We start from the raw sequence: 25,421 nt of genomic DNA, 5'->3' as shown, positions 1-25,421 counted from the left end.
CATGAAGCAGAATACAAATTATGCCCTGACAGCACATCTGGCACATCTAACTAGATATAAAAAATTGAAAAGGGAATAAAGAATTGGCCCCCTAGAACAGAAATACTGTTTACAACTGAAATTTCATAGTGTTGTAACTGTGGGGGTCCCGATTCAACAGGAGGCCATGAGGGGGTCACAAAGCTGTGTTGGGGAATCATGAGGGTGGCCACTTTGGGGGAGGGAGGGCAGGGCCGGCCTTTCAGGTGGGCGACTGCCCAGGGCTCCATGGTCAGGAGGGTGCGATAGCCCATCATCCCACTCCCTTCCCCTCCGCAACAGCCAGCCCAAGGCTCCTTTAAGTCTTGAGCGCTGGGCCCAGAGCTGGGGAGGGTCAGGGCTGGGGAGTTCCCCTGTAGGGGCTGCTCTCTGAGACGGGTCAGACCCACCTCTGGGAACCTCTCCTGGCTGCAGACTAAAACCGTCATAATCAGAGTATTCTGTCCATAATTTTAAAGAAATCCCAAAAAACAAGTTTTCTGATGTTAAAGATTTTTGAAATAAGATGCTAAGCATTCTTGAATCCATATATTTCTGGAGTGAATAAAGTGTATATGTATTATGCTCCCACATTATGTTTCTAAAATATTTAGTAAAATGTTATTGAATTGTCTAGTAGGTGTGATATATTTATGCAATTTTTTCTTTATATTTTTGCTGTCTTAGTGCTCTAGTTTCAATATTTCCTCCATCTAGTCTTTTATTAATAATTCCCAAAACATAACTTTTATTATAGATTAATATTCCCTCAATAATAAATTCTTATTTAGTTTTCATGATTGATTTCTTTTGCCACTGCAAAATGTTGATTTGATTCATAATATAAAAAGACATTTTTGTGGATATTTTGAATTATGAAACACCATGAGCAACATTTCAGTCTTTTCCATTTGCTTGTTAAATATACTATATTTCAGGGGTGCCAAACTTGGCTTGTGAAAGTGCAGCTTGCAGAGTTTCCCACCCCCCGCATCAGGCTGCAGTGGGGAGCTCGGAGCATCTGCCCTGCGGCAGAGTGGTGGGGTTAGAGGATTCAGCCCAATGGAGAGGGGTCTTGGAGGTTAGTATGTTTGGCCACCCCTGATATATTTATTCAACCACTTTATTATTATTCACTTTAAAATGTTTCTAAAGCATCGGCAGAATGAGAGGTCAACTAAAATTCTCTATTCCAAATGATACATTTGTTCTGTGATGTGATTCATAACATGATTCAGTATGCAGTTTTGGAGTTGGACCTCATTATTTAGATCTTTTAGGAGCTCTGATTATAATGTTCAACATTTAAGAAGGGTATTACTTAAGTATAGTAATTATGTGAGGACTCAAAACATTTACGAATGTAAACATTTACACTAACTTGCTACAAGAGAAGTACAAGATCTGCTGTTTTTATGGGGAGAAACTTGATTTAACTGAATATGAAAAAAATGCATCACATCCTAAATTTAAACATACAACTACTATTTCTTTCAAGGAGGGAAAAACAACCACACCATTTAGATTTGGAATGGTACTATACATATTTTTTATGAGTCCAGTTCAGTTTTCTAAAGTTTGTAGAAATGGAAACTCAGATAAACTATTAGGTAGGATAAGGAGGGAAAAAAGGCAGTGGGTAAAATTTTCAGAAGTGCTTAAGTGATTTAGGAGGCCAAGTCCTATTTTCAAAAGTGATGTAGGCCTTTAGAAGCTTAAGTCCCATTGATTTGGATGTCAATGTGACTTGGGCTTCTAAATGCCTATGTCACTTTTGAAAATGGGACTTAGGCATCTTTGAAAATTTTATCAAGAGCCTCAGACCACTCAAGATTTTGTAATTTTATTGCATCTCGCCTAGCAGCCACTAACAGACTGTTGTCCAATAATTTTAAAGCCTCTTGTTGCCTGCTGTCAAATTATGTAATTCTATGCCGTAGAGATGGGCCAGGGTGCAGAAATATGCATTATTACTGGTACAAATGATTTCAGCACGAGTTAAATATATTTAACACTCTTTTAGCCAGAAAAAGAGTACAGTTTATTGGTTGTTCTACACATTTCTAATGTTTTCAAAATGGCTTCACAAATCTGATTTGTATACCATTACATTGACCTCAGATATGGCAGAAAAACAATACGGTGTTGTTGTAGTCTCATTCACCATATGTAAGTATAGGGTTTTCATCTGTATAGCTTCTTGTTAAACTTCCTAGAAATTCACTTCCTGTTTTTATCACACCACAGTTGTTTTTATTTAAATGGAATTACTTGAAGCAAAAAGATGTGTAACAGCTGACTATGAAGCTGTCATTCATGAATACAGATACTTTTTTACAAAAATTACATTAACATGTCAATACATAAATATTTAAGAGAGAAAACGTCTTTTATAAGATATTTCTTTTCATTATGCTCACAGCTCTTTGATCTGAGTAACAGCAATGCTGCGGCTACATCAGGAAGGAAATTGAAAACAGTGCAACAGTTTCAACAGATCTAAAAAGTACCTCTACAAACACTGGTCAGATGATCTGGCAGCCTGTCAGATTTAAATGCTTTCTTTCTACTTCCAAGGTTAGAATGGCATTGAAAAACTAAATAAATGCCAAGTTTCAAGTGTCTGAATTGAATTTGGCCTCAAATCAAAAATCAAGATAATTACATGGAATGGCAAAGCTGGAAAATCTTCTGAAATATAAATTGCAGTTTAAGATCGATTAATTAAACTTAATACACTAAACTCAAATGTCAGCAGAAGTGGGTTTTTTATATTAGACCCAGCAAACCTCAAACTATTGATTAAGCAATGAGATGTTACAAGAAAACATTTATAAATTCATTAAGCAGTTATATTAATAGTTTAAATTATATAACATTCATGTCTAGGAATGTTTTGACTGACATTAAGAAAAGGGCATTGCATTGTGGCATTTGTATTTCTGAATAATTGTGAGGTACATGTTAAATATGAATTCACAAACATTTTGCTAAAACACTATATTTAGTTTAAAGAAACAGTGTAGCCCACATAAAAGGTAAAAGAAGTCTCTAAGCTTATAGGATTGTATAAAATGCACAAAGGAAATAGTTCTACTCAAGGACTATGTGTGTGTATCTGATGCTAATCCCACCATTATTTATTTTGCTATCCCTTTTAATTTTTATGCTTTATAGTCTCTGGCCAAAATTGTCAAACTTGGATGCCTGAAGTGAAGCAGTGGCTTAATTTTCTGAGGTGTTAAGCAAAAAGCAGACCTGTGGGCTTGTCTACACCGTGCAGCTGTGCCTCTGTAGCGCTTAGTGAAGACACTGCCTATGACAATGATGGGAGATCTTCTCCTGCCAGCACAGGTACCCCACCTGCCTGAGAGAAGACCTCCCATCAACATAGTGCTGTCTGCACTGGGGACAGGTCAGTAAAACTATGCTGCTCAGGAGTGTGAATTTTCCTCACCCTGAGTGATATAATTATACCAACATAAGTTTTTAGTGTAGACCAAGCCTCATGGAGAACAGCAGCACACATCTGTTTTTCTAAGATTTTTACAGGTAGCTGCAATCAACTTCTAACCAGTCAGACCTGTTATATAAAGCACAAACATTAACCTCCTGACAAGGAGACAACAGCACATATAGGGAGGAAAAGCATGTATATCAGACGGTGTCACTTAAGTCAAGGATGAGAAGTAGGGAAATAGCTGGGAAGGCAACAATAATCTTGGATATAACAGTTTACATCTTAACACGTCTTTGTGGCCAAAAGCCAACCCCACTATCTCCTGGTGTTAGACAGCTCCAATGTTTGGCAAAACCAAGAGCTAGTCAGCTTTGCTATTTGCCAAGAGCAGGAACTGACTGTCCTTAATGCTTGTAGTTGAAGGAAGGTGATCATGATGACAAATGAAGGGCTGCAAATCTGCCCAATTCCCTCCCCCACACTCTGCTCAAAGGGAGGGGGCAATAGGTAATGAGAGGAAATAACCCCAGAGCTCTATTCCACCAAGACTGCGGCTGCTGGGAGGAAGAAGGGGATCAGCCTGCATTTCATATAACAGTTAAGCTGTTCCTGCTTGTGAGGCGATAGCTCCAGAATCTTTCCACTACAATTATTCCTGCCAGGAGGAAAGGGGGCCTTCAGCTACACTGCATAAATAAAATAAAAGAAATAGCATTTGTCTCTGAAGGCAGTAACAGTGAACGAATTTTCATCAGTCTTTAGATTTAGGAAATAGATCACTGTCTCAACACCTGTTTTAAATTAACAGGAAACTTGCTGTCTTAAAAGTCCTCAGTCTGAAGAGTAAAGACCCTTGGCATGCGTAGACTTGCTCCTGCTTGTCAAACTGATTCAAGTTCAAGTAGTGAATCAAGTTCAGAATCAGTTGTGACCAGGCTTCTTCCAAGCAAAGTCCAATGTATTGGTCATGCCTCAGAACTTGAAGAACTCAAGTAAGCTTCACCCCTATTTATCCCGGGACAACCCTGCAACAGCAGCACATTCCCTTGAGCTGGACAAATAATGAATTTCTTGATTTGCTGGCAAATCCAAAAAAAAACCAAAACCCATTTTTTTAAACAAAGTTTAGTTTCCGGGCAAATTGGAAAATGAGGGTTTTTTGGCAAATCAGAAAGTAAAAAAAATTTCAAGTCAGGTCAAAATAAAACTTGGTTGGGTGGAGAGAAGAAAGTCTCTTACAACCTTTAGCCCAGTGGTTAGGGCACTCACTGGAATGTGAGAGAAAATTCCCTCCTCTGCCTGACATGGGGAAATGATTTGGATTGGAGTCTCCCACATTGCAGGAAGGGTCCTAGACAATGAGTTATGGATATTCTGGTGTGGGTCCTTCTCAGCCTCTCCTGTTGAAACTGCTCCACTTTGTATTAAAAATTAAATAATCATTGGAGCAGGGACTTAAACCTGGGTCTCCCAAAGCCTACATGAAAGCCCTAACCACTAGGGTATAAAGTCATTCTCACTCTTTCCCTATTCACTATTCCCTATTCAGCAGCTATTCACTGTCATTCACAGTGGCAATTCATATTCATTCAAAATGAGTCTCCCACATCCTAGGTGAATACCCTGATCAGGGGGCTAAGGATCTTGTATAAGGGAAATCCTCCTGCACCCTTCCCAGTGTTTTGTCAATCTAGTCCTTTGCTTTTGCTTCAAGTCAAAACAAAAAATTTCAAGCTGGGTTGAAATGAAACGTTTCATTTTGACATTTTAGAAACTTTCAGATTTTCTGAGTTTGGCTGAAATTATTAAACTCGACATGAATTCGTGAATAGTTTTCAGTTGACTGAAACTGCATTTTGTGGTGAGTAAAAATGTGCCCCACTCTATCTAGGACCAGGAGGCTCAATTGTTGCAAGTGCTGCACAGAGGGCATGTATTTCTGTGTACATCTTTTCCTCCTCTCACCCTTTCCTTAGCAAAGACCTTTGAGGGTGGGAAATGGGTTTTTCCCATGTCCATAAAATAAGTAATGGCTGATGTTTAAATACATCAAAACAACTTTTTAAAAACTGACAGACATGTGTCTAAATGCCCACTAGAGTCACTTTCCAAAAAAATTCTTGGACATAATACATAGTATAATTAGGATAGGCAAAATGTACAAAATATCAAACAGTAATACAACTACCATCTACCGAAAGGTACTAAATCAGCTAAAGCATAGTAAATAAATTCAATAGTAAAGTGAACCCAGTATGTTTTCAAGTCCTTTGCTTCTTTTTCCCTCCCGAAACAATTCTGAGAAATTTACTTAATCTATTTGGGGACACTGGGCTGCACTCTTGTTTTTTTTCTCCTCCATTAGGATAACTAGGCATTATAAAATATGTGAGGAAATACAAACAATGATCATCTTTAGCAATCAAAAGCAAATTTAAATAAAACTTTTCCATTAGTGGCCTAAAATAAAACACTTTTTTGTTTTATAACAAGGCAGTCAAAAAGCTGAATACATGAAATAGGTTTCAGTGGCCTGAAGTATATACTGCCTCATTTCTTTAGTTCTAAGGGCACTATATTATAAAACATACGTTGTAATTTAAAGAACCCTTAGGAAAATTTGCACTCTGCTTAGATTGCAATGATATGAATTTACTGGTGATTCTGAGCAGTTTTCATAAATGGAACACAACAAAGAAACTACAAATGTATTCCTTTGAAACATTCCCTCCCCCAACCTCTCCTCAGGTCATCCCGTGAAATTAAGAAAAAAACCAAAACCAAATAATGCCTTAAATGTTGGGAAAAATCAATTACTCGGAAAACATATAAATGGGATTCTCAGGGGAGTCTAACCAAGCATGAGTGGTACAACAGAAAATTGTTGTACATTTAATATCACAGTATAAAAGAGGCATTAGTTTTAAACTCCATTTACAGAGAAGAGATTAAGCATGATAGCCAGGCCAAAAGCTGTAGACATAATTGGCTCAAATTTAGATCCTGTTAGTACACACCCATAAAATATACACATTTACATATTAAAATCCAACAAAAATACATTTATGTAATGTTTTTTGTTTTGTTTTGTTTTATTTCATCCTAGGAAGGAAGGGGGAGAGATGTAAAGTTTCCACTCTGTTCTTTAATTCAGCCCACTGTGCCTCACACAGTGTGCAGGAATTCATGCATTCGGGTCCTGATTCTGCAAGCTGCTCTGTATGTGAGCTCTCTGTGGATGTAAGGAGTCTGCCTGCACAGAGCAAAGTAGACCAGAGCAGTCCAAGTGGGGCTTACTTTTTGTAACTGGAGAAACACTACTTATATACTTGTGTCTTTAGGCAGCCCAATAAAAAGAAAATGCAAGAAAGAACCCCCCGCCCCAGTGTCTCTGTCATTCCCAGTATATCGTTTGAACAGAGTTGAGTAAAAAGTTGAATGGGCATGTTTCCTTCATTTGAAAAAGAAGTAAAAAAAAGTCCTAAATTTAAAAAAGTAATATTTAAAAAAAAATACTTCTTCATTAAGACAGCAAATATTAAATACCAAACAGAAAAATCTATATTATTTTGTAATCTTAGGGCTCTAATGGTTAAAATCTTAAAGTTATGAAATTAACAATTAAAGTTTCCATTCTGTCTTTAATTTACCATGATGACTTTGTATTTCTAGGATCTCTGAATATTGAAAGTTTTGGTATAACTCAGAAATGTTGCTATTACAGTTACTATCTGGTGAAATTAATAGGAAGTTCTATCAACATAAATTTGTAAAAACACAGAAAATTTACATTTTGCCTCCATTTCTGCGCAAAAAACTTTACAGTTTTTCCTTTCTTTACATAAATATGTCTCTAACAAGCACAAAGACTACATGAGGCCTATGACCAAAGAAAATGTTTTTTAAACTTTAAATTAATTTTCATTTCCGTGAAGGAGCTTGCTCCCATGATATATAAGATTAATCAACCTAGATCTCCTCTAAGCTCCTTAGTAGGGTGGGAATTTCTTACACAGCACCTACCACATCGGCAGACTTCCTTAGATGTATGCAATAAATTATTTAAATAATAGTTTCTTGTGGCTTAAGGAAGCTTGTGGCTACATGGGAGATATAATTGTCATTGTAGGATACCTATAATATATTAGGGATTTTCAGAGACACCAGATGGGTACATTTGGATCTGATGATTATCAAGTCCTTCTCTGAATTATTTATTAACTTCGGGCACATCCCTGAAGTTTAACGATGGAAATGAATTTGCAGGAGTCTTTCCCGTCATCTGTCTCACCAGGACTTTCAGGGGCTTCAGAAGATAAAATAGGGTTGTGGGATGCAGGATAGAGACCAGATTCTATTTAGAAGAAATTATTATACAAATATCTGTTTTGTCATTAATTTTTGCTTGGGGGATATTTTCAAATGCAAACGCTTAATTAATAAGAAAAATAAACAATTCCAGTAAGTGAAGCAGTGTCATGGATAAAAAAGCCAAAACAAACAAGCTCATAACGTTCAGGAACTTACAGACTCTTTTCTGCCCATAGTTTTGCTGTGGGAACGAGAGCGGGAGATGGTACTGAAAAAGGAATCTTTCTTGGATGCAGACATAGGAGGAGATCCTGTGTATTCACGTACTCCATACAAGCTCTCTATGCTTGGAGATGAACTGACATTTTTTGAACTTTGGCCTATAAAACAAGCACAGAGCAACAAAACATTAAATCAGTTGAAAAGCAGTTTCTCTCTATCAAGTACTTCCTGTCTTAGGTGTTGCTCATTGACATTCATAAACAGATCAACACAGAATGAGAATTTTCAAAGTTAATGTGTATCTGCATGCATTGTGACATATGGAGAACTACTCTTATATACAGGCCTCTGTATAGTTCTAATGAGAAGGCATAGAAAACCAATACCAAATCTTAATCAGCACCTATGATACCTAGTGGTATCGTGGTAATTTGTATAACATATATACTTAATTTGAGAAGATTGATGTGAAGCGTTCAGTCTTACACACAATATGCGGTGAGAAAAAAGGAATGGACATGGAAAAGAATTTTTGGTTTAATAAATTCATATATATAAGATTGTGAAGAAAGACTTTTATGATGCTTTCTTCTCTACTTTTCTTCCACCATTGGGAGTTGTCTGTATAACTATAGCTCAAGTACTTAGATTGAGAATTAAGAGCCTCTAAGAAAGGACCTAAGATATTGATATTTGAATACATATTTAAATTGATGCAATTCAGTTTCATCTTCCTGAAGCAATGAAAAAACAAACAAACAAAGAATATGGTTGATTTCACTTTGAGAAATTACACCAAATTCATAGGAATCAGCTCCAACTCTCATAGACTTTCCTTTATAAATGTTACTATAAAACCATTTGTTTCTACATGTCTGGAGAAATCTATACCAACTTGCATTATGCTTATTAGGGTTGCTAAATAACTATAAAAATAAAGTCAATTCTCCCTTCTCATTCCCCAGTCTCAAAGCTGTGTATTTTCCATCCTAGTGATGCAGAACTAACACACACATTTTTAATATTCTGACTATCTTCCCATATGCCTGTGCAGCGTCAAACACACCAGGCAGTGCTGTAACGCATAAATAAAATAAAATAAATTGAATTCACAATGTTATTATAGAATGGTTGAACACACAAAAATTTGAAAAATAAATACAGCGCTCTTCCTCTGTTACATGCTATCATTCATTAGGTGCGTGAAGCCATGCAATTCGACACCTGAAGCTGGCCTGTGCCAGCTGACTTGGGCTTGTAGGGCTTGGGCTGTTTAACTGCAGTGTGGGACTTCCAGGCTCGGGCTGGAGCCTGGGCTCTAGGATCCTGAGTGGTGGGAAGATCCCAAAGCCTGGGTTGAGCCTAGAAGTCTACACTGCAATTAAATAGTCTCACACCACAAGCCTGACACACCCAAATCAGCTGGCACAGGACAGTACGGGTTTTGAATTGCAGTGTAGACGTACCCTATGTCTTACTCTGCCTCTTTTCTCCGATGCATGGTTTAGAAATGCGCACATCAGAATACTGAAAGTAAGCTTAGAGTACATCCAATGGACTTTATACTCTGCCTCTGAACAGCTGACCCAATCAAAGTTCTCAGTGGCTGAGCTGAATCATTATGACGGTAAAGAGATGCAAGTTCTAAAATTATTTTTTTCCACTGAACATTATGTAAAAAAAAATAGTTTTTTCACTTGCCTAATGTTTGCCTGGCACTATGGCATGTGGAATACACTTCTCCAAGTTCTGTGGAATTTTTGTTTGGTGCAGTAAGGAAAAAAATGTCAAGGTCCCTGAGTTCGCAAAAGGTAAGGTATTAAGGAAGCTAAGCCAGCCTCCACCGGTGAGGTTCACTGAGATGGAATATTACAATGGTTTTGAAGAGAAAAACAGTACCTACAAATAATGAAAACTATAGAGGATGCAGATCAAGAGCTTCTCTTCTCGCTGTCTCATAACACTCAAGAACAAGGAGACATTCAATAACATTGACAGGTGGCAAAACTGAAGAGGAAACTATTCACACAATGCATAATTGCTACATGATGATGTTTAGGCTGGGAAATTAACAGGAGCTAAAGAAAGGTCAGACATTTATATTGATAGGAAGGATATCTAGAGTTATTACAGTTAGTGCTAAACACATTTTGGGACGGAATATAAAATCCCATGCTTCAGTGTTTAAGCCACTATAAAATGATCAGATATTAGTATAAGGCCTTCATAGGGGGCATTTTACTGTGAGTTTCTTGCAACTGCCTCTGGAGCATTTGGTGCTGGCCACTATCAGACAGAGCAGATTGGATTAGACGGCCCACTGATTTGATGCAAAATGACAATTCCTATATTACCAACAGAGTTAGCCGGGGCACAACACCATAACTTTTATTTAGGTCAACAGGGATGCTTTAAATAGCATTTATTTAAAATATTATTTTAATAGCTCCATAACAGAACAATTAATATCCCAATTTTCATTAAGTGACATACTGATACTGGGGATGCAAAGATGCTTTAGGATAGAGGATAAAAATGGAGCTAGCGTTTTTAGAAAAGCTTTTTATTTTAAAAGGTGTTTATGGGGAAGTGGATCTAGTATGAAGTCACTAAATCCTAATTTGAAATGAAAGTTAAATACTATTGTGGTGAAAAAATTAGAAAATGCCATGAGAAATTATGGACCAGGATTCTTTTTAGTCTTCTGTAATTATTTTTTCTCTCAATTTCCTTTTCTGATTTTGCTGCTTCTGTGAATTGGTATATAATTTCATGCATGCTTACCTATGAATTCAGTGTACACTTTATAGTTATCACATTATATGGTCAGCTATTCTGATTATGAAACCCTTTTGTTTCTATGACACCAAAAATGAAAGAAAATGGCCCACATATATAGGTATAAAGTTACTCACTGGTTTTCTGATAAATCCCGTTACAATTTGCCCTTGGTTTTACAAAAAACTTATTGCTGCTCCAGCCTTTCATGCCAGTTTCACTCTTGCATATGCCATGTATAATTGCATACAGCTGCTAGTGTGGTCTGTATTTTGTAATGGTTGTTGCTTAAACTATTTTGAAAATATAATTTAACTCCCTCTCTGCGGTAGGTTACATTCTCCCTTCCAATATCGACTGTAATTTTCCCCTGAAATGTGTTTCTGTAATAAATCCACACCACAAAATCTACAAACAAAACAATAGAAAACAAAGGTAGAAAAAGCTGTGGAAAAAAAAGAAAGATTAAGATACCAGAAAGCCACATGCAGTGTCATCTAAGATCTCAGTCCTAGAATGAGGTCCATCCATGCCAAGTCTCTTAGAAGTCAAAGAGACTCTGCTTGGCTGGGTCCCATTGTAGAGTGGAGACTCCTCCTATGTGAGTTCTGCTACTTGCCATATATATACTGCACCCCCAAATTCACATAATACTTAGTGGTGGTTGAATTTTTTGATAAAAATTATAGCTTTTCTTAAAGGAAAAATATAAACCCAAATAAACATGTGATCTCGGGAAGAAGATTTCAAAAGTAAACACTATTTAAAATCAAGCAATTGGATACATTCAAATCTTATCTGAAGAATTGGCCAGGACATGGCAGTAAATAAGACACCACACACTGCAGAATTGGATGATGGGTAATCGGGTACAATGAAGGAAAGATTGATTTGAATGTTCAGTGAGCTTCTGGGAGAGTAGAGGAGGGGGGTAGAAAAGATGATGAATATACCTTTTCCCACTTCCCCCAAACTCCCTTCGGTCTCCTTTTGCCTTCCTTTCCCCCATTTCCCTCAAGTCTGCCTCCTTCTCCCCACATGTCCCTGCATGACATCACCCTGCCTTCTGTGACTCAGAGCTTCCTGTCCTATCTTCGAACATATTCTCCCACTCCCTGATGCACCGACAGTTTCCCATTCTCTGCCCAGCCTTTACATGGTCACTAAGCAGCCACCATCTTCTCTGAAGACAGCCTGGCTACAGCCCTATTGGAAAGGGGGGAGATGGTGGCCATCTTTGCTGGGGGCAGCCTCATTTCACCTGCAAATGCTGTAAGGAATGGCAGACATCATTATGAGGGAAACCCAAGGCTTCAGTCCCATAAATTGCAATGAGAGATGGTGGCCATTTTTGCAAAGGGCAAAACTTCATAAAAGCAGAAATCATAAAATCATGAGAACCCTTTAAAAAGTGTCATGATAAAATTGATCCATTTGATAAAACTGCTGTCTTTCTAGTTGCTTTACTGAAACAAAAGAGGCTTAGGAAGCATGCTCAAAGTTGTACATTAAAATGTGACTTGGCCTAAATAAAATGAAGATACTGAACACCTGTTGTTGATCTTCTACACAACAGAAAGCAATGTTTAGTGTGGTTCTGAAATGGTGACACTGGTGCTAAATCAAAGCAGTGGAAAAAGACAAGCTTCAGGATAAAACATGAGACCAACGCTATGGAAAACACTGCTAAGGCACAACACAGTTCAAGATGACTATGGCACTTTTCTAATAATGAAGATAACCACTTTTTACCTTATGCTCTGAAACACCATCTGAATTATTTTATAAATGGTCCAATATGTATATTGCATTCTATGACTTGAATAACAAATAGAGATGAGCCTGACTCACAAGGCTTGGATTTGAAATTTGGGTTGAATTCAAACTTCCTGAAATTTCAGCTATTTTTTTTTAATCCCAGACATGGTATTCTAGTTGGGATCATTATGAATTCAAAAGCTGGTGGTTGAAGATCTACAAAAGATAATTGGTAACATTTTCCTCAATATATTTTGCTTTATGAATATTCTCCCTAGCAATTTAATTTATAAATTGGCCTATGATACTTTCTAAGGTAATATACAAATTAAAAAAACCAGATTGATACAAAAAAATCTAACACAGTGACAACTAAAAGGAGTCAACAGCTTCTACGAAGAATAACCTTCAAGCTCCTAACCCACTTCCCTCAGGAAAGGACTGAATAAACTGGTAGGCTTTGCAGTCAGCTAACTTTGGCTTTGTTGGGAGAAATGAGTTCTGATTCATGGGTCATTCATCAAAAGTGCTCTGACTCCATCCTTTAACGATTTAAATCTTGAAGCCTTTAGATAATAATAGAAGCAACAATCACCTCCGTTAACTTCAGCTCTAGGGAAGGGACATGATGAAAGAGGCAATCTCCAAGGTAGTCAGGAGTCATAGTAAATGACGCAGCGCTGTATGGCTCAAAATTAGTGCCTTGAATTAGACTTGTAAACGCTCTGGAATCCTGTGCAGATGGAGCACTGCTATAATATGCTCCACTGTGAAAAACAGTGCTAAGCAACCAGCAAGCCACTTTCTACTTGTGTTAATGGAAGTTTCTACGTGTTGCCTCATGTGAATGCTATGCACAGTAAATTAATCTGTAGGTGACAAAATGAGGAAGGGGTCAGTGTCCAGAGAGAAAGTCTCAATTGCCTTCAGTAATGAAGATGAATAAAAGCAATATCGGATACTACTGTTCTTTAAATGTCCAAAGTAGCTAGGATCTAGTGGGCCCCAAGACTGAACAACTTGTTGAAAAAAGGTAAATGCTCCCTCATCTGAGAAGGTAGGTATCTCCAACTATAGCTTCCTGATATCTGCCCCAGACAACCAGCATAACCTCCCACCTTGTCAGGAATCAGTTTCAGCAGCTAGCCCTTATCTGAAAAACTTTACCACAGCAACATCACATACACATTGAAAGGAAGGTTGATATTACAGGACCCCAGTGTATTTCATATGAGAAAACCCTGAGGCAGAAACTAAGACTTGGATTGTGTGTGTGCGTGCGTGCGCGCGTGCACATAGGACATCTGTGTTATGTGGTCTTTCAGGTCTTTTTTAAAACAAACCCAAGCTGTTGGTTTTGATCGAGAAATAAATCCAAGAGAGTTTATATCCTGCCTACTTTACATATCACATACATACTTTACATACCATCTCTTTTTCTGCCCCATCACAATGGCTGACTGCAACTTCTCAGATTTTTTTACAAAAATTTTACAGCTACAATGTAATCTGAAGAGTATATTTCATGGATCTGAAGCCATAGCTGGGAAATATAAATTCTAAAAATAAGAATAACCTATTGGCTGGGGAGTGTGAAATCAAAGATAGACGGAGAAGAAACAAAATTTAAAAATACATAGCATATAAAGGCTTGGCAAAATAAACTATTTTTTTCCTGAGTAAATGATGGCCAGATAACTTCCATATTTGTTCAAGATAACTGAAACAAAGTACAATGTGAAAAAGCCAGTATTAGGCCTTATATTACATATGATGCCATTATATGCCTTTGTGCTCAACCTGTTTAAATTACAGTAGTGAACACTGTGGGCAAGCAGATGACACAGCAATAGGTTCACAGACACCATCAATATACTCAAATAGATATAGAGCACTTAGAACACATTGTAAGAGCACGCATGCAAATAATAATACCACAGTTTCAACCAAACCCACATAATGGAAAAGGTGAACTGTAAAAGTGAAAGTGTTTTTGCATGTTCTCACAGGACTAACGCCCCAAAAATATAAATCATACAGGATATGGAAAAGGGCAGCAAACTGTTCTTTTGGTAAACACCATGTCATCAAACAGCTAGCCTGAAAAAGAAGAATCACAGTTTACAGAAAAAACTAAAATAAATCAATACTTATACAATGACTTGCATATCCTGATAGTAGAAAAACTATCTGTAACAGGGATCTCAGAGAAGTGGACAATAACACTTTTCTACAGAGGAATTAATTAAATGAGATCAAGAGATTTGAACAATCTAACACTTACTGAATACAAATAGATAACCAAATGGCAACTAGAAAAAGTTACATGGAATGCTATGAAAGCTAAGATATGGAAAGCTCTAAACTGAAAAAATGATGAGCATAAAATATATATACAGTTTACAGACATAAGTGAAAGCTAAAATGGACACAACAATGAAAAAGGAACACTGCAAATGGCAAAACTTGCACATAAATTTGAGGAAACTTAAGGAGAATAATCACCATTAAATTGCGTAAATCTTTGTGTCTACTCCATTCATGTGGGACACCACTGGGATACTGACAATTATTGGGAAAATCAAGAATTACATATCAAAAGTGTGTATGTATCAAGAATAAAAACTGCTTGGCAAATCATGTTTAATTAAAACAGGCGATTACCATGACCATAAAGTCTGCCAAATCTAGAATTAGAGAAAACAAATCTAAAAGGCAAGTCAAACCAGCCCTATATACTTTGACTAACAAAACAGGACTCATTCAAAAAGCAAACTCCAGTGCTGTCAGTCTAAAAATTTGGCAAAGTTGCAGCTCCCTTGAGACCTTGCATTATGAAAATCACAAAATCAGAATGCTTGTGTCAACTATTTCAGATTTATTCCACCTGTGTCCATTTTTGAAAGCTTAAGATCTTCATTTTGTGTTGGAAGAACACATTTGAGTATTGCCTGCACTGCATAGGTTTCACGACTTCAGCGAAGTAAATACAAAATGACAACTGGGACTTTGTAGCATGTCCCACTGATTCACCACACTTTCCAACTAATGACATAGTAGACACCCCACAGAATGGCTAACCACAATGAGGACATCTAAGGAAGCATATAATTTTAGAATATCAAGCAAAATCACAACAAATAAATAAGGAACAGAACCCCTACCTCAAATGTGCAGCCAAAACGTATAAGAAGGTGGCAAACAGAACTATATATAGTAATGAGGCTACACCCACTAGCTAAATACAGCCCATTCTTCCCTAGTAGTTCAGCTAGCATCCTCAGTACATCACTTAATCACAACACCCCTCTCCCCTCTGCTACTCAGTCTCAGATCAATACACTACATCCTCATTAGAAGGAGCTCAAAATAGCATACTAATCGTCCAACATTCCAGAATGAAAATATGCACAAGAGGGCCCTTAAATCTAGACACAGCAGACTTCAGAAAACGCAAGGTAAAAAAGTCAAAGGAATGCATAGAAGAAAAGAAAGAGCTATGAAGTACTGAAAGCAAGAATAGTCCAGGCACTCTACCATGCAATATGTTTAACATGTATATACATGTGCATGGATGCAGAAATTTCTGATTTTCTACGCGTTCTGGAGGAAGAAGCAGCAAGATTTAGATATCTCCTGGATATGGGGGGAGAAAAAGAGTAAGGGGCTACAGTTATTTTCCAGGCTATGAGGATGGAGAATGGTGGCAGTAACTGTAGTGGAGGACAGGGAAAGTGGAGAGGATTTAGGAAGAAAGAAAAACAGTTTGGTTTTATAGCCTTACTCAGCTTGAATTGTATATGAGTCATACAGAAACAAACACTGGACATTCATACTGAAATCAGAGACTGAACAGGAGGAAAACAGGTCGGCTATACAGAAGTTGATTTGTCAGTAGTCAACAGAAAGGTTGATAGCTGAATCCATGTGAGATGACAAAGATGTCCCGGGATAAGGAATGGAACGAGATGAAGACCAAGGAGAGAGCCTTGTGGGGTCCCAGGAAAAGGGGAAGAGGCTGGGAACCCAGTGAGGAGTATGCCAGGAAAGCCAAAGTAGGACAGGACTTCACGGAGAAGTGAAGAGTACTTAGATCTGCTAACTTACAATGCAGCACTTGCAGTAACTAGGATGTACAGTACTGAAATTTGGAAAAAGAATGATTTCTATAGGTGTTGTTCTTATTAACTTGACTTTCAAAGTTCATACACACTACTGTACAATTCCCCTCTCTTTACCAATACTCTAACAATATAAAGTTTTTCAACTCATTTTTTCAATTTACTTAAAACAATTCAATCTACAGATACCTATATCTTAGTCTTACAGATTCAGGCAGCTAAGCCTTCTCTTTATCTAAACTATAAAAATGCATCTCCAGCTCATTATAGCAGTCATCTAGTCCAAAATGCCTCAATCAAAGATTATCATAGTGAATATATGCAACAAAAAAAGCACTTGAATATTAAGTTGCCAAACAAAGTGAAGTGTGAAATTAACTACAAAATACAAGGTAAGTCAGATTTTTAGCAAAGACAGAAGCAGGCACACAGTAAACATAAATCAGTATCACAGCCATACTCAGCTTCATCATGTTACAATGAATTGAAGGAAACCCTCTTCCCCCTCCCCCCACTTTTTTTTCCCCTTTCTTTCTGAACAACAGTGCCACTCAGTGGATGGACGAGAACAGTGAGTTAATAAGCACTAGAAATGAAAACATCACAGCAGAAATCAGTGGGGGTTCCTTGACAGACCAATGATAATGCTGCAGACAAAGAGATACTATGAGTTTCCATAGCAACTGTACCTTGGAGGGCTGTTAGATTCTGGGCAGGAACAGACATCTGAGCTTCGTTGCCTATAACTACATCTCCTAGTAAATAAATAAAAACATCTTAGGATTTTTACAAGAACAAATATAATTCATTGAACTGAAGTCCTTAAACTTGTGGTTATGGTGACACCATCTCCACACAAGAAATAACATGAAGCAAGCAAATACAGTAGCTGAAAAATGTGTAAGAAAGTTGGCAAATATTAATGGGATGTTTTAGCAAAGAGAGGTGTGTTGGTTTTAAGAAAGCAGGTATGCAGAAACACTCCCCTCCAACGTGTAAAGACATTTTTTTTAACATAAAGGTGTGAACAAATTTGCACAACTAAACATATTTCTTTTAGGATGCTGCTAATTTCACCCCTTTATGTTGTTGATTTTAGTATGCATTTTCTTATTCAAGTATAAAGTTATATTGTCAGTAATGTACTAAAATCAACAAAAAAGTAACAGGTATTTGTTAGTCTGCCGTTTAGTCTATTCATTACCATGTAGCTCTGCTTTGTGTAAGCACCACCCCTCTCTTTTGCCCCAGAAGCAGCATACTTGTTTTCCAGAAATAATCAGCAGGGAGTTAAAATATATAGTGAATTCAAATAGATTGTGTTGAGTGGCATGTCATAAGAGCATATTAGGTGATTACAAAGATCCTATTGTGTGATTACAATTACTTCAGAAATATCAGCTTGTACAATAAATAGCAGTCTGGACACTCTTTAAATAGCTGATCATATTTTTGGTGGCATTTCATTTTCAAATTGGTCATTTAATATGTGCTTGTGATAAAATGGCATTCAAATCAAAAGGCTTTTTGATTCAAGGACTCCAAAGGAAAACTATCTCGTACTGTAGTTTAAATGATACAAAAATTAGGTAGAATCAATATCACACATAAGAACTGCAGGAGAAATTATTTTCTTCTATGAACACATCTCCAGTTGGTAATTAAAAAGTAAGTGGCTTCTGAACAAACAAGAAATATTGTGAAACAGAGGGCAACAACCTAGCTAGTTTTTTTTCAGAGACACTTTCACCATCACATTTATTTTCCTTTTAGGATAACAAGCTCTGTATACAGTGCACTGAACTCAAGATTTAAATTTAACCTCTATGTCAATGAAGCGCTTCCTTCAGTAGGAATTGGAAAATATTTTAATTCTTATACTGTTAGCAGGCTATCTTGAACAAGAAAACAGCATTGATGTCCAATCTTTTCCTGTAATGTAAGGCAGGCTGAGTATGGTTAATTTAATATTAGCAGAATTTAATTTTTCAAATGAATGGCACCCTCAATGACTGATTCAACTATTATGTGTAACATTATAGACTAATCTGGAATTTGCAGATTTACAATTATATTCTTTTAGATCAGTCTACAGTTTCTCCATTTGCTTTATCTTAGTGTGTAGGCATTATCCTAACAAGAATTCAGCACATTTCAAAAACTTTAAAATGAAGAAAGAACATACATTATTGATCATAAAAGAATCAGCTACTGATAAAAATAAGCCCCCTCATTATAAATGCAATTTGAGCTATCTTAAAGGTGGAAACAACAGGCACACAACACTTTTGTAACTGCTGCCAGAGTTATTCGGTGGATTGTTTAGCAGGACGTGCTAATCTAGAAGAGCGATTCCATCCAGGACAGACTTTGGCTTTATTTTTCCAGATCTGCAATACATTTTGCAATCCATCATTCCCTCACCCCAACCTAAGAAAACAGTAAGCAATCTGTCTTGTCCATGATGTTTACAACCCCACTACATTAATGTAAAAGAACAATACAACTTCAACTTTTAAAAACTACTAGGATAACCATGATCTCTGAAAACTAGGAATGCCTCTTTTACAGGACCTGCACTGATCAGTTTTACAGGATACAGTGCTTTGTTTTTGTAAAGGCCAGCAGATTGCTTACCTCAAAGAGCTGTCAGCCAGCTGAGCTGGTGAAACTGCCAGTAAAAGAGGGGAGCACATATGTATCTTGGGGACCATGCCTGGATCTGTTGTTATGGTTTGCCTAAAGCCTCCCAATTAGCAGCCATCTATAGCCAGTTCTCCCCACACATAGTCAGAATCACAGACAGCATGAGACTGTAGGCCAGTGGTTCCGAACCGTGGCCTGCGGCTCCCCTCCCGCTGGCTGCAGAAGGGAGCCACTGTCTAAGCACCCAGGTGGAGCGCGTTGCCGGTACAGGCTCCTTGCTGCAGCCAAAGGGACAGGAGATCAGCGGTCCCCTCCTCCCGGCTGTAGCAGGGAGCACTCCGCTTGGGTCCCTAGGCTCTGGGGTCCCTGCTGGAGCCAGAGGGAGGAGAGCACCGATCTCCCGTCCTCATGGCTGCAGGAAGGGAGCTACTGCCTAGGGATCCAGGTGGAGCGCACGGTTTCCCTGCTGCAGCCAGGGGGACGGGAGACCCTCCTCGCTGAACTCCTTCCCTCTGGCTGCAGTGGGGGCGGAGGGGGGCTGCTGGTGGAGACTAGTGGCCCTTCAGGGTTGTAAAAATTATATTTGTGGCCCTCGAGCCAAAAAGGTTGGGAAACAATGCTGTAGGCACTACTGCAAGAGCAGGTGTCTATCGGACTTTGGGATGGCATCCATGTTTCTAGTTATCTCAGTGGGATCATGAGTGAGCATCAGATAGTGGAAGCATATTGGGAGCAACAGGGAATAAAAGGAAGCAAGGTGTCAGTGGGCTGGTGGATGGGGTGGAAACATACTAAACCTCCAATCCTGCAAATGCTTTTGCATGGCTTAACTTTACTTACTTGAACAATCCCTCTGACTTCAGTGGGCCCATTCATGTACTCAAACACGTGCACAAGTGTTTGTTGAATGAGAGCATAAGAGCAGAGGTGACAGAGAGAAAGAATGGGTATGGCAGAAGGAAACTGAGGAGAGATACGGTGGTGAGAACTAGGGAGGAAAAAGGGAGATCGTTGAAGCAAGGGGGAAGAAGAGAGGAGAGGAGACACTAATGAGGGAAAGGAAAGAGAGAAGAGTATGGCATAGAAAATAAGGGAGTAATATGCACATCCACAGTCCTCAGCTGCCAGACCCTTCTATGCATGCCGTCCTGACCTCCAGTAATCACCTATATGAAATGCCCATGCTATCCTGAGTTTACACCACGATAAACTGACTGCCATGTAAATAAGCTATTTTTTATTTTTAAAAATAAGTATGGTCTCAAACTATTAAGTTTTTGTAAATATTAACATCTCAAAGTCTTTGCTATGTTTACATGAGAGGAAAGAGATCTGAGGTGAAAGGGGGGACGATATCCAAGGCAAACCTTCCCCACCCCTTTCTTTCAAGATGCTAATATCTGCAAAATGATAATTTCCGTTACAAAAAGAGGGTGATATATTTGGGTCCAGCAAAATATTCCTGCAGATAAGGAATCTATATTCATCAGTTGCTCCATATATATGAACTTTCTCTCTCTCTTACAGTGGTGTTCACGCTTGACAGCCCTTTACATTTCTATAGTCATTTGGGCTTGGTTTCTCAAAAAATCTAAATTGCAGCACATTTAGATTCATTTGGTTGCCATGATTTAGAATTACTAATCAACTTGAGTTTATCAAAGGAAAATTGAAATAGTATCTATTCAGAAAAATAAACTGTACAGTCAACTAATATAGATAACAGCAATTCTCTCTACAATTAAAAAAATTAGTTAATTCGCCGCCATCAGATCGATTTATCTGGATTGATTGAGCGGTCACTAAAGACCCACTCAATCAATCTGGAAGTCGAAGCATTAAAACCACCCCTCCCAAGTAGCAAAGCGCTGCGTCAGTGGGAATGCATTTCCCATCGGCACAGTGCAATGAAGACACTGCATAGAAGAGGAGTTTACGAAGTCAATAGGAGTTATGCAAGCTAATTTCAAGGCAAGTGTAGACCTGGCCTGAGAGAAATTAAGGAATTCATTGGTTTTCAGTTTCTTCTTCAGCCCACATACAACTGCCACTATGCAAGGACCTTCACTTTTACAGACTGTCAAGCCTCGCTGGGGCAGTTTCTGCAGTGCCCCAAGTAGGAGTGAGGGTTGCAGAGGAGATGTTTAGCTGGACTTCAGCCAGGCAGCTACACTACCACCTAGAAAAGTGCCTCAGATTACTGTACACACGTGCAGGCAGAGCAGGGCTACTGTGATTGTCCTTTTGGTTTCTGCTCAACCAATACCCACTGGCCATGTGATGTCCGATAAGAGGACAGAGTTGGCCCACTGGGACCCTTGATATGCCAGGGGAGAAGGAGGAGAAAATTTAGGTCATAGATGTGAAAAGTATTATTTTTGTATTACTATTTTCCTCCCCATATATTTTCAGCTCTGACCAAAAGCGACTTCCTATTGTGTACTTACCGTGAGGTTCAGGAGAACCAACATTAGCCATGAAGCTTATTATGCACTACAAGACTCTCCGAGGTAGACAGAAATGAATACACAGAGAACAAACAACGTTATCTCCTTGGCTGCCTTTAGACCAGTGGTGCCCAGACTTTTCCAGTCGTGCCCCCTCCATACCAGTAATGGAATCTGTCTATGCCCCTCCCCTTCATTATTGCACAGTTGGCTCAGCAGAGGAGCTCGCGCTGAAGGTGGAGCTGGGGACAGAACTAGGGATAGGGGTGGAGAGGGAATGAGGGCAGAGTTGACCAACGGGCGGAGCAGGGAGCGGAGCTGGGGCTGGGAATGAAGCCATAGGTCGTGGCCAGGAGCCGAGCCGGGAGCAGAGTGGGACTGGGTGGTGTTCCCTCCCCGCCCCCCATGGCAATGGCCCAGGCCCGGCCTCACCCCCGGAACGTTTCTCCATGCACCCCTCGGGGGGCGCACCCCACAGTCTGGTGACCACTGCTTTAGACGAAGAAGTAGATGTCTATCTCCAGTATAGTGAACAGTACTGTGATTGAGCTTTTAGATCACCCACTATTTATTTTGTTGACTGTAAAAAAAAAACTTTTTAAATTGAGAAATGTAAAGAAATAGAAACATTTTACACCTAAAGAAAAAAGTCAGTATTTTTTACAAGGAGTATGGAATCCGTGTCTAATGCCAATTGTCAAAAACAAATATTTTTATGCTATTAACTGTAATCAAAATCAGACACCAGCATTCAGAAAGAAATGAGATCTGGATCAATCACAGAACATTTGATAGTGACGTTAAGTTCCCTCACTGGTGCTCAGCTAGTACTGTTACTTCGTGCCTGATAGCCGGAGTCAACTATGAGGAAAGTTATACAGCCAAAAATGTAATATTAGGTATTTAAGAGACAGAGAAGAAAATAACATCTAGAGGGACAGCTAAAATTTATTGTTATTATATTGTTTTATCCACTATTTCCTCCATAAACATTTAAAATGATCGAAAAAGATCTTATTTATATGTTCTCTACCAGCCACAATTTCTAAACTGAATCACATTATGGTGCAAACATACTACAGTACATAGAAAATACATCTAAGTTTAGCAAGAAGTTGACTATTTCAGTTACAGAAATGTTTATCTACAGAAATACTAGATAAAAATCAATATAAAAAACGTCTCCCTGTTGGGCTGATTTTTGACTGCAAGATACCTTTTGAGAGTTGTGGAATTCCACACCACATCTGGAGTTTTTTCTTATGTCTCACTTTTACCTTTGCTCAGTTGAACTGGCATGCTTTCCGATTTCATCATTCTCTGCTGTTGCTGCTGCGCCTGCTGGTGTTGGTGCTGGAGGGGCTCCACTGTGCTCCTGATGGGCATAACAGCAGAAGGAAAGCTGCTGCTGCTAGCACTAATAGCTGGGCCTGCAGGACTACCTGAAGCCATGGCTGGGGCAATCAGTTTTCGACCAAAATTAAGCAAGCTATTGGATACTTTATTAATGTTCAGTGGAGCAACCTTTGCACTGGCACTGAAAAATAAAATGGAAATGAAAATAGCATGATCATTAGTAATTTATAGAGCATTATAAATATATGCAGTGTTTTACAAAGAGTGGAAAAAGTCTTCTACAGCATAAGGACGTTAGACATACAATATTTGACATGCACATATGAATTTGTGCATAAATCATTATTACAGACACCATAAAGGGCAAATGCTGAGAATGTTGTAAAGTGGGCTATTATAATGGAGTTTAATATAATTGAAAGCTTTATACTGAAAAGAGTATTTATACTTGGTCATATTCCCATATTGAATGCTGTAATACATTGGCAAAAGCACTATGGCTACACTATGGCTATTACAGAGTAAGGATGGTTTGTGCATTTTTATTGCATCCACTGACTCTTAATAAAACCAGACCACATATAAATTGTGGTGCAGACAATGTTTTTTTGGAATGGCACTTCAAAAAAGTTAAGACTGTATGGCATGTATATTACTATTCTGATTATTCTGTGTTCTTCTTCTCTTCCTCCATTTGTGTTATGGAGTGTGCTCTCATTCTAGTTACTCCAGCTAAGCATTACTTCAGATAAAGAATATGGTATTAACAGCTTCATTTAGGGCTTGATTATTCCACCTCATAACCTGCCCAGAAAAGAATATTCTAATAATCAGGTGGGCAGATCTGTACCCCCTCTTTCTGTGAGAGAGGGAATGTTGTCCCACGGGCCTTCCAAATGCAAACAAACAAGGAAAGCCAACACCACATATAGCCAGCCAGTTTTCCATGAGCCACGCAGTTTGAGAATTGTCATTTTATCTATCTGAGGAAAGCTTCACCTTCAGTATGAATGGGAAACTGAAAAATTCATTCAATTAAATCATTAGATTTTGGCAAATGCTCTGCTATTTGAACTTATTAAAATTAGCTACAATTCTTGGAAACTAAGGTATAGTATTGTGGTTCCCAACCCGTGGCCTGCGGCTTCCCTCCTGCTGCCTGCAGAAGGGAGCCGCTGCCTAAGGACCCAGGTGGAGCACACGGAGCTGCAGGACATGTGTGGTTTCCCTGCTGCAGTCAGGGGGACCGGAGATCAGCGAGGAGTGAGGCAGCCTCCTCACTGAACTCCTTTTGTCTGGCTGCAGTGGAGGGGGAAGAGGGGGACTGCTGGCAGAGACTGGTGGCCCTTTAGGGTTGTAAAAATGGTATCTGTGGCCCTTGAGCCAAAAAAGTTGGGAACCACTGATACAGTATGTTGCCCTTTAGTATCATATTGACAAATGGCATTAGTTTTTTTTTTATCTCGACCCCATATTAAACTCAATCACACAACTTGGTTATTTGAAGCGTATATTAGGCTAAATATTTGCCCCAGAGGAAACTGGCTGAATAATGATTTCAGGATTGGATCCCTATATCATAACGTGATCCTTATTACTGTTACCTTTTGTTTTTAAGTACAGTGGCTATTTTTAATGCACTTTAGTTATATGCATCAAGAACAACGAAATTTGCGGAACAATTTAATCTCTTCAAAATAAAGGAAAAGAAAAACAGCTCTTAATTCCCCGTGAAAGTGTTTAGATAACTCAGAGATCAACAAAGCTATTTCTATTTGATCAGACACTTGATATTCAAGTAGTCCATGATAAATGAGTGGGACGACCTTTGTTGATTTTTTTTTCTTAACTCTGGCCTAAATGGCTGTGCTAAAGAATCAGAAAAAATATGTTAAAATAAGATTAAAAATTACCCTTAAATCATTGTACTGGGACATCATAAAGTTTTGTAATATTTCAGTGAATTTTAAACAAACATAAATTAAGAATGAATTAGTATGGATATAGCTGTAACTTGAATGTGCATCAGAATATCATCCAAAATTCCCAGTATTCTTTTTAGTTTATATTTTAAAACCTTCTCCCTATTTACCTCCAGAATGAATTTGTAAAATTCTACAGAGCAAGTGTAGGCTGAGATTCAAACTATGCTTAAGAAGTTGTCTGAATCAAGTCAGAGTCAATAAAATTAAAATCTGAAAGAAAGAGAAGGTATGAGGACAAGCATCCATCCACATCTTGGTTTGGAGTTTGCCAAAGTCAGTAAAATGAGGACTGACAACTAGTAACTGATTTTCAGAAAGA

The 25,421-nt window shown here is 38.4% G+C and overlaps 1 protein-coding gene across 1 annotated transcript in view; it reads right to left on the bottom strand.

The window, feature by feature from the left end:
* TBC1D5 (TBC1 domain family member 5) overlaps positions 1-25,421 on the bottom strand; it is a 450,092-nt gene that overhangs the window by 47,015 nt on the left and 377,656 nt on the right. The window contains exons 18-20 of the mRNA XM_067561949.1: positions 23,039-23,298; positions 17,358-17,423; positions 8,006-8,169 (exon numbers count right to left, since the gene is read on the bottom strand). Coding sequence (XP_067418050.1) covers positions 8,006-8,169; positions 17,358-17,423; positions 23,039-23,298 — 490 coding nt within the window. The remainder of the gene's footprint in view (positions 1-8,005; positions 8,170-17,357; positions 17,424-23,038; positions 23,299-25,421) is intronic.

This window comes from Emydura macquarii, unplaced genomic scaffold (genome assembly GCF_026122565.2).
Source record: "Emydura macquarii macquarii isolate MOO-44397 ecotype Brisbane River unplaced genomic scaffold, CSIRO-AGI_Emac_v2 contig_2422, whole genome shotgun sequence".
In the NCBI taxonomy this organism is placed as follows: Eukaryota; Metazoa; Chordata; order Testudines; family Chelidae; genus Emydura; species Emydura macquarii.
The sequence above is the reverse complement of the archived record's forward strand: the minus strand, read 5'-3'. Positions and strand labels throughout refer to the sequence as shown.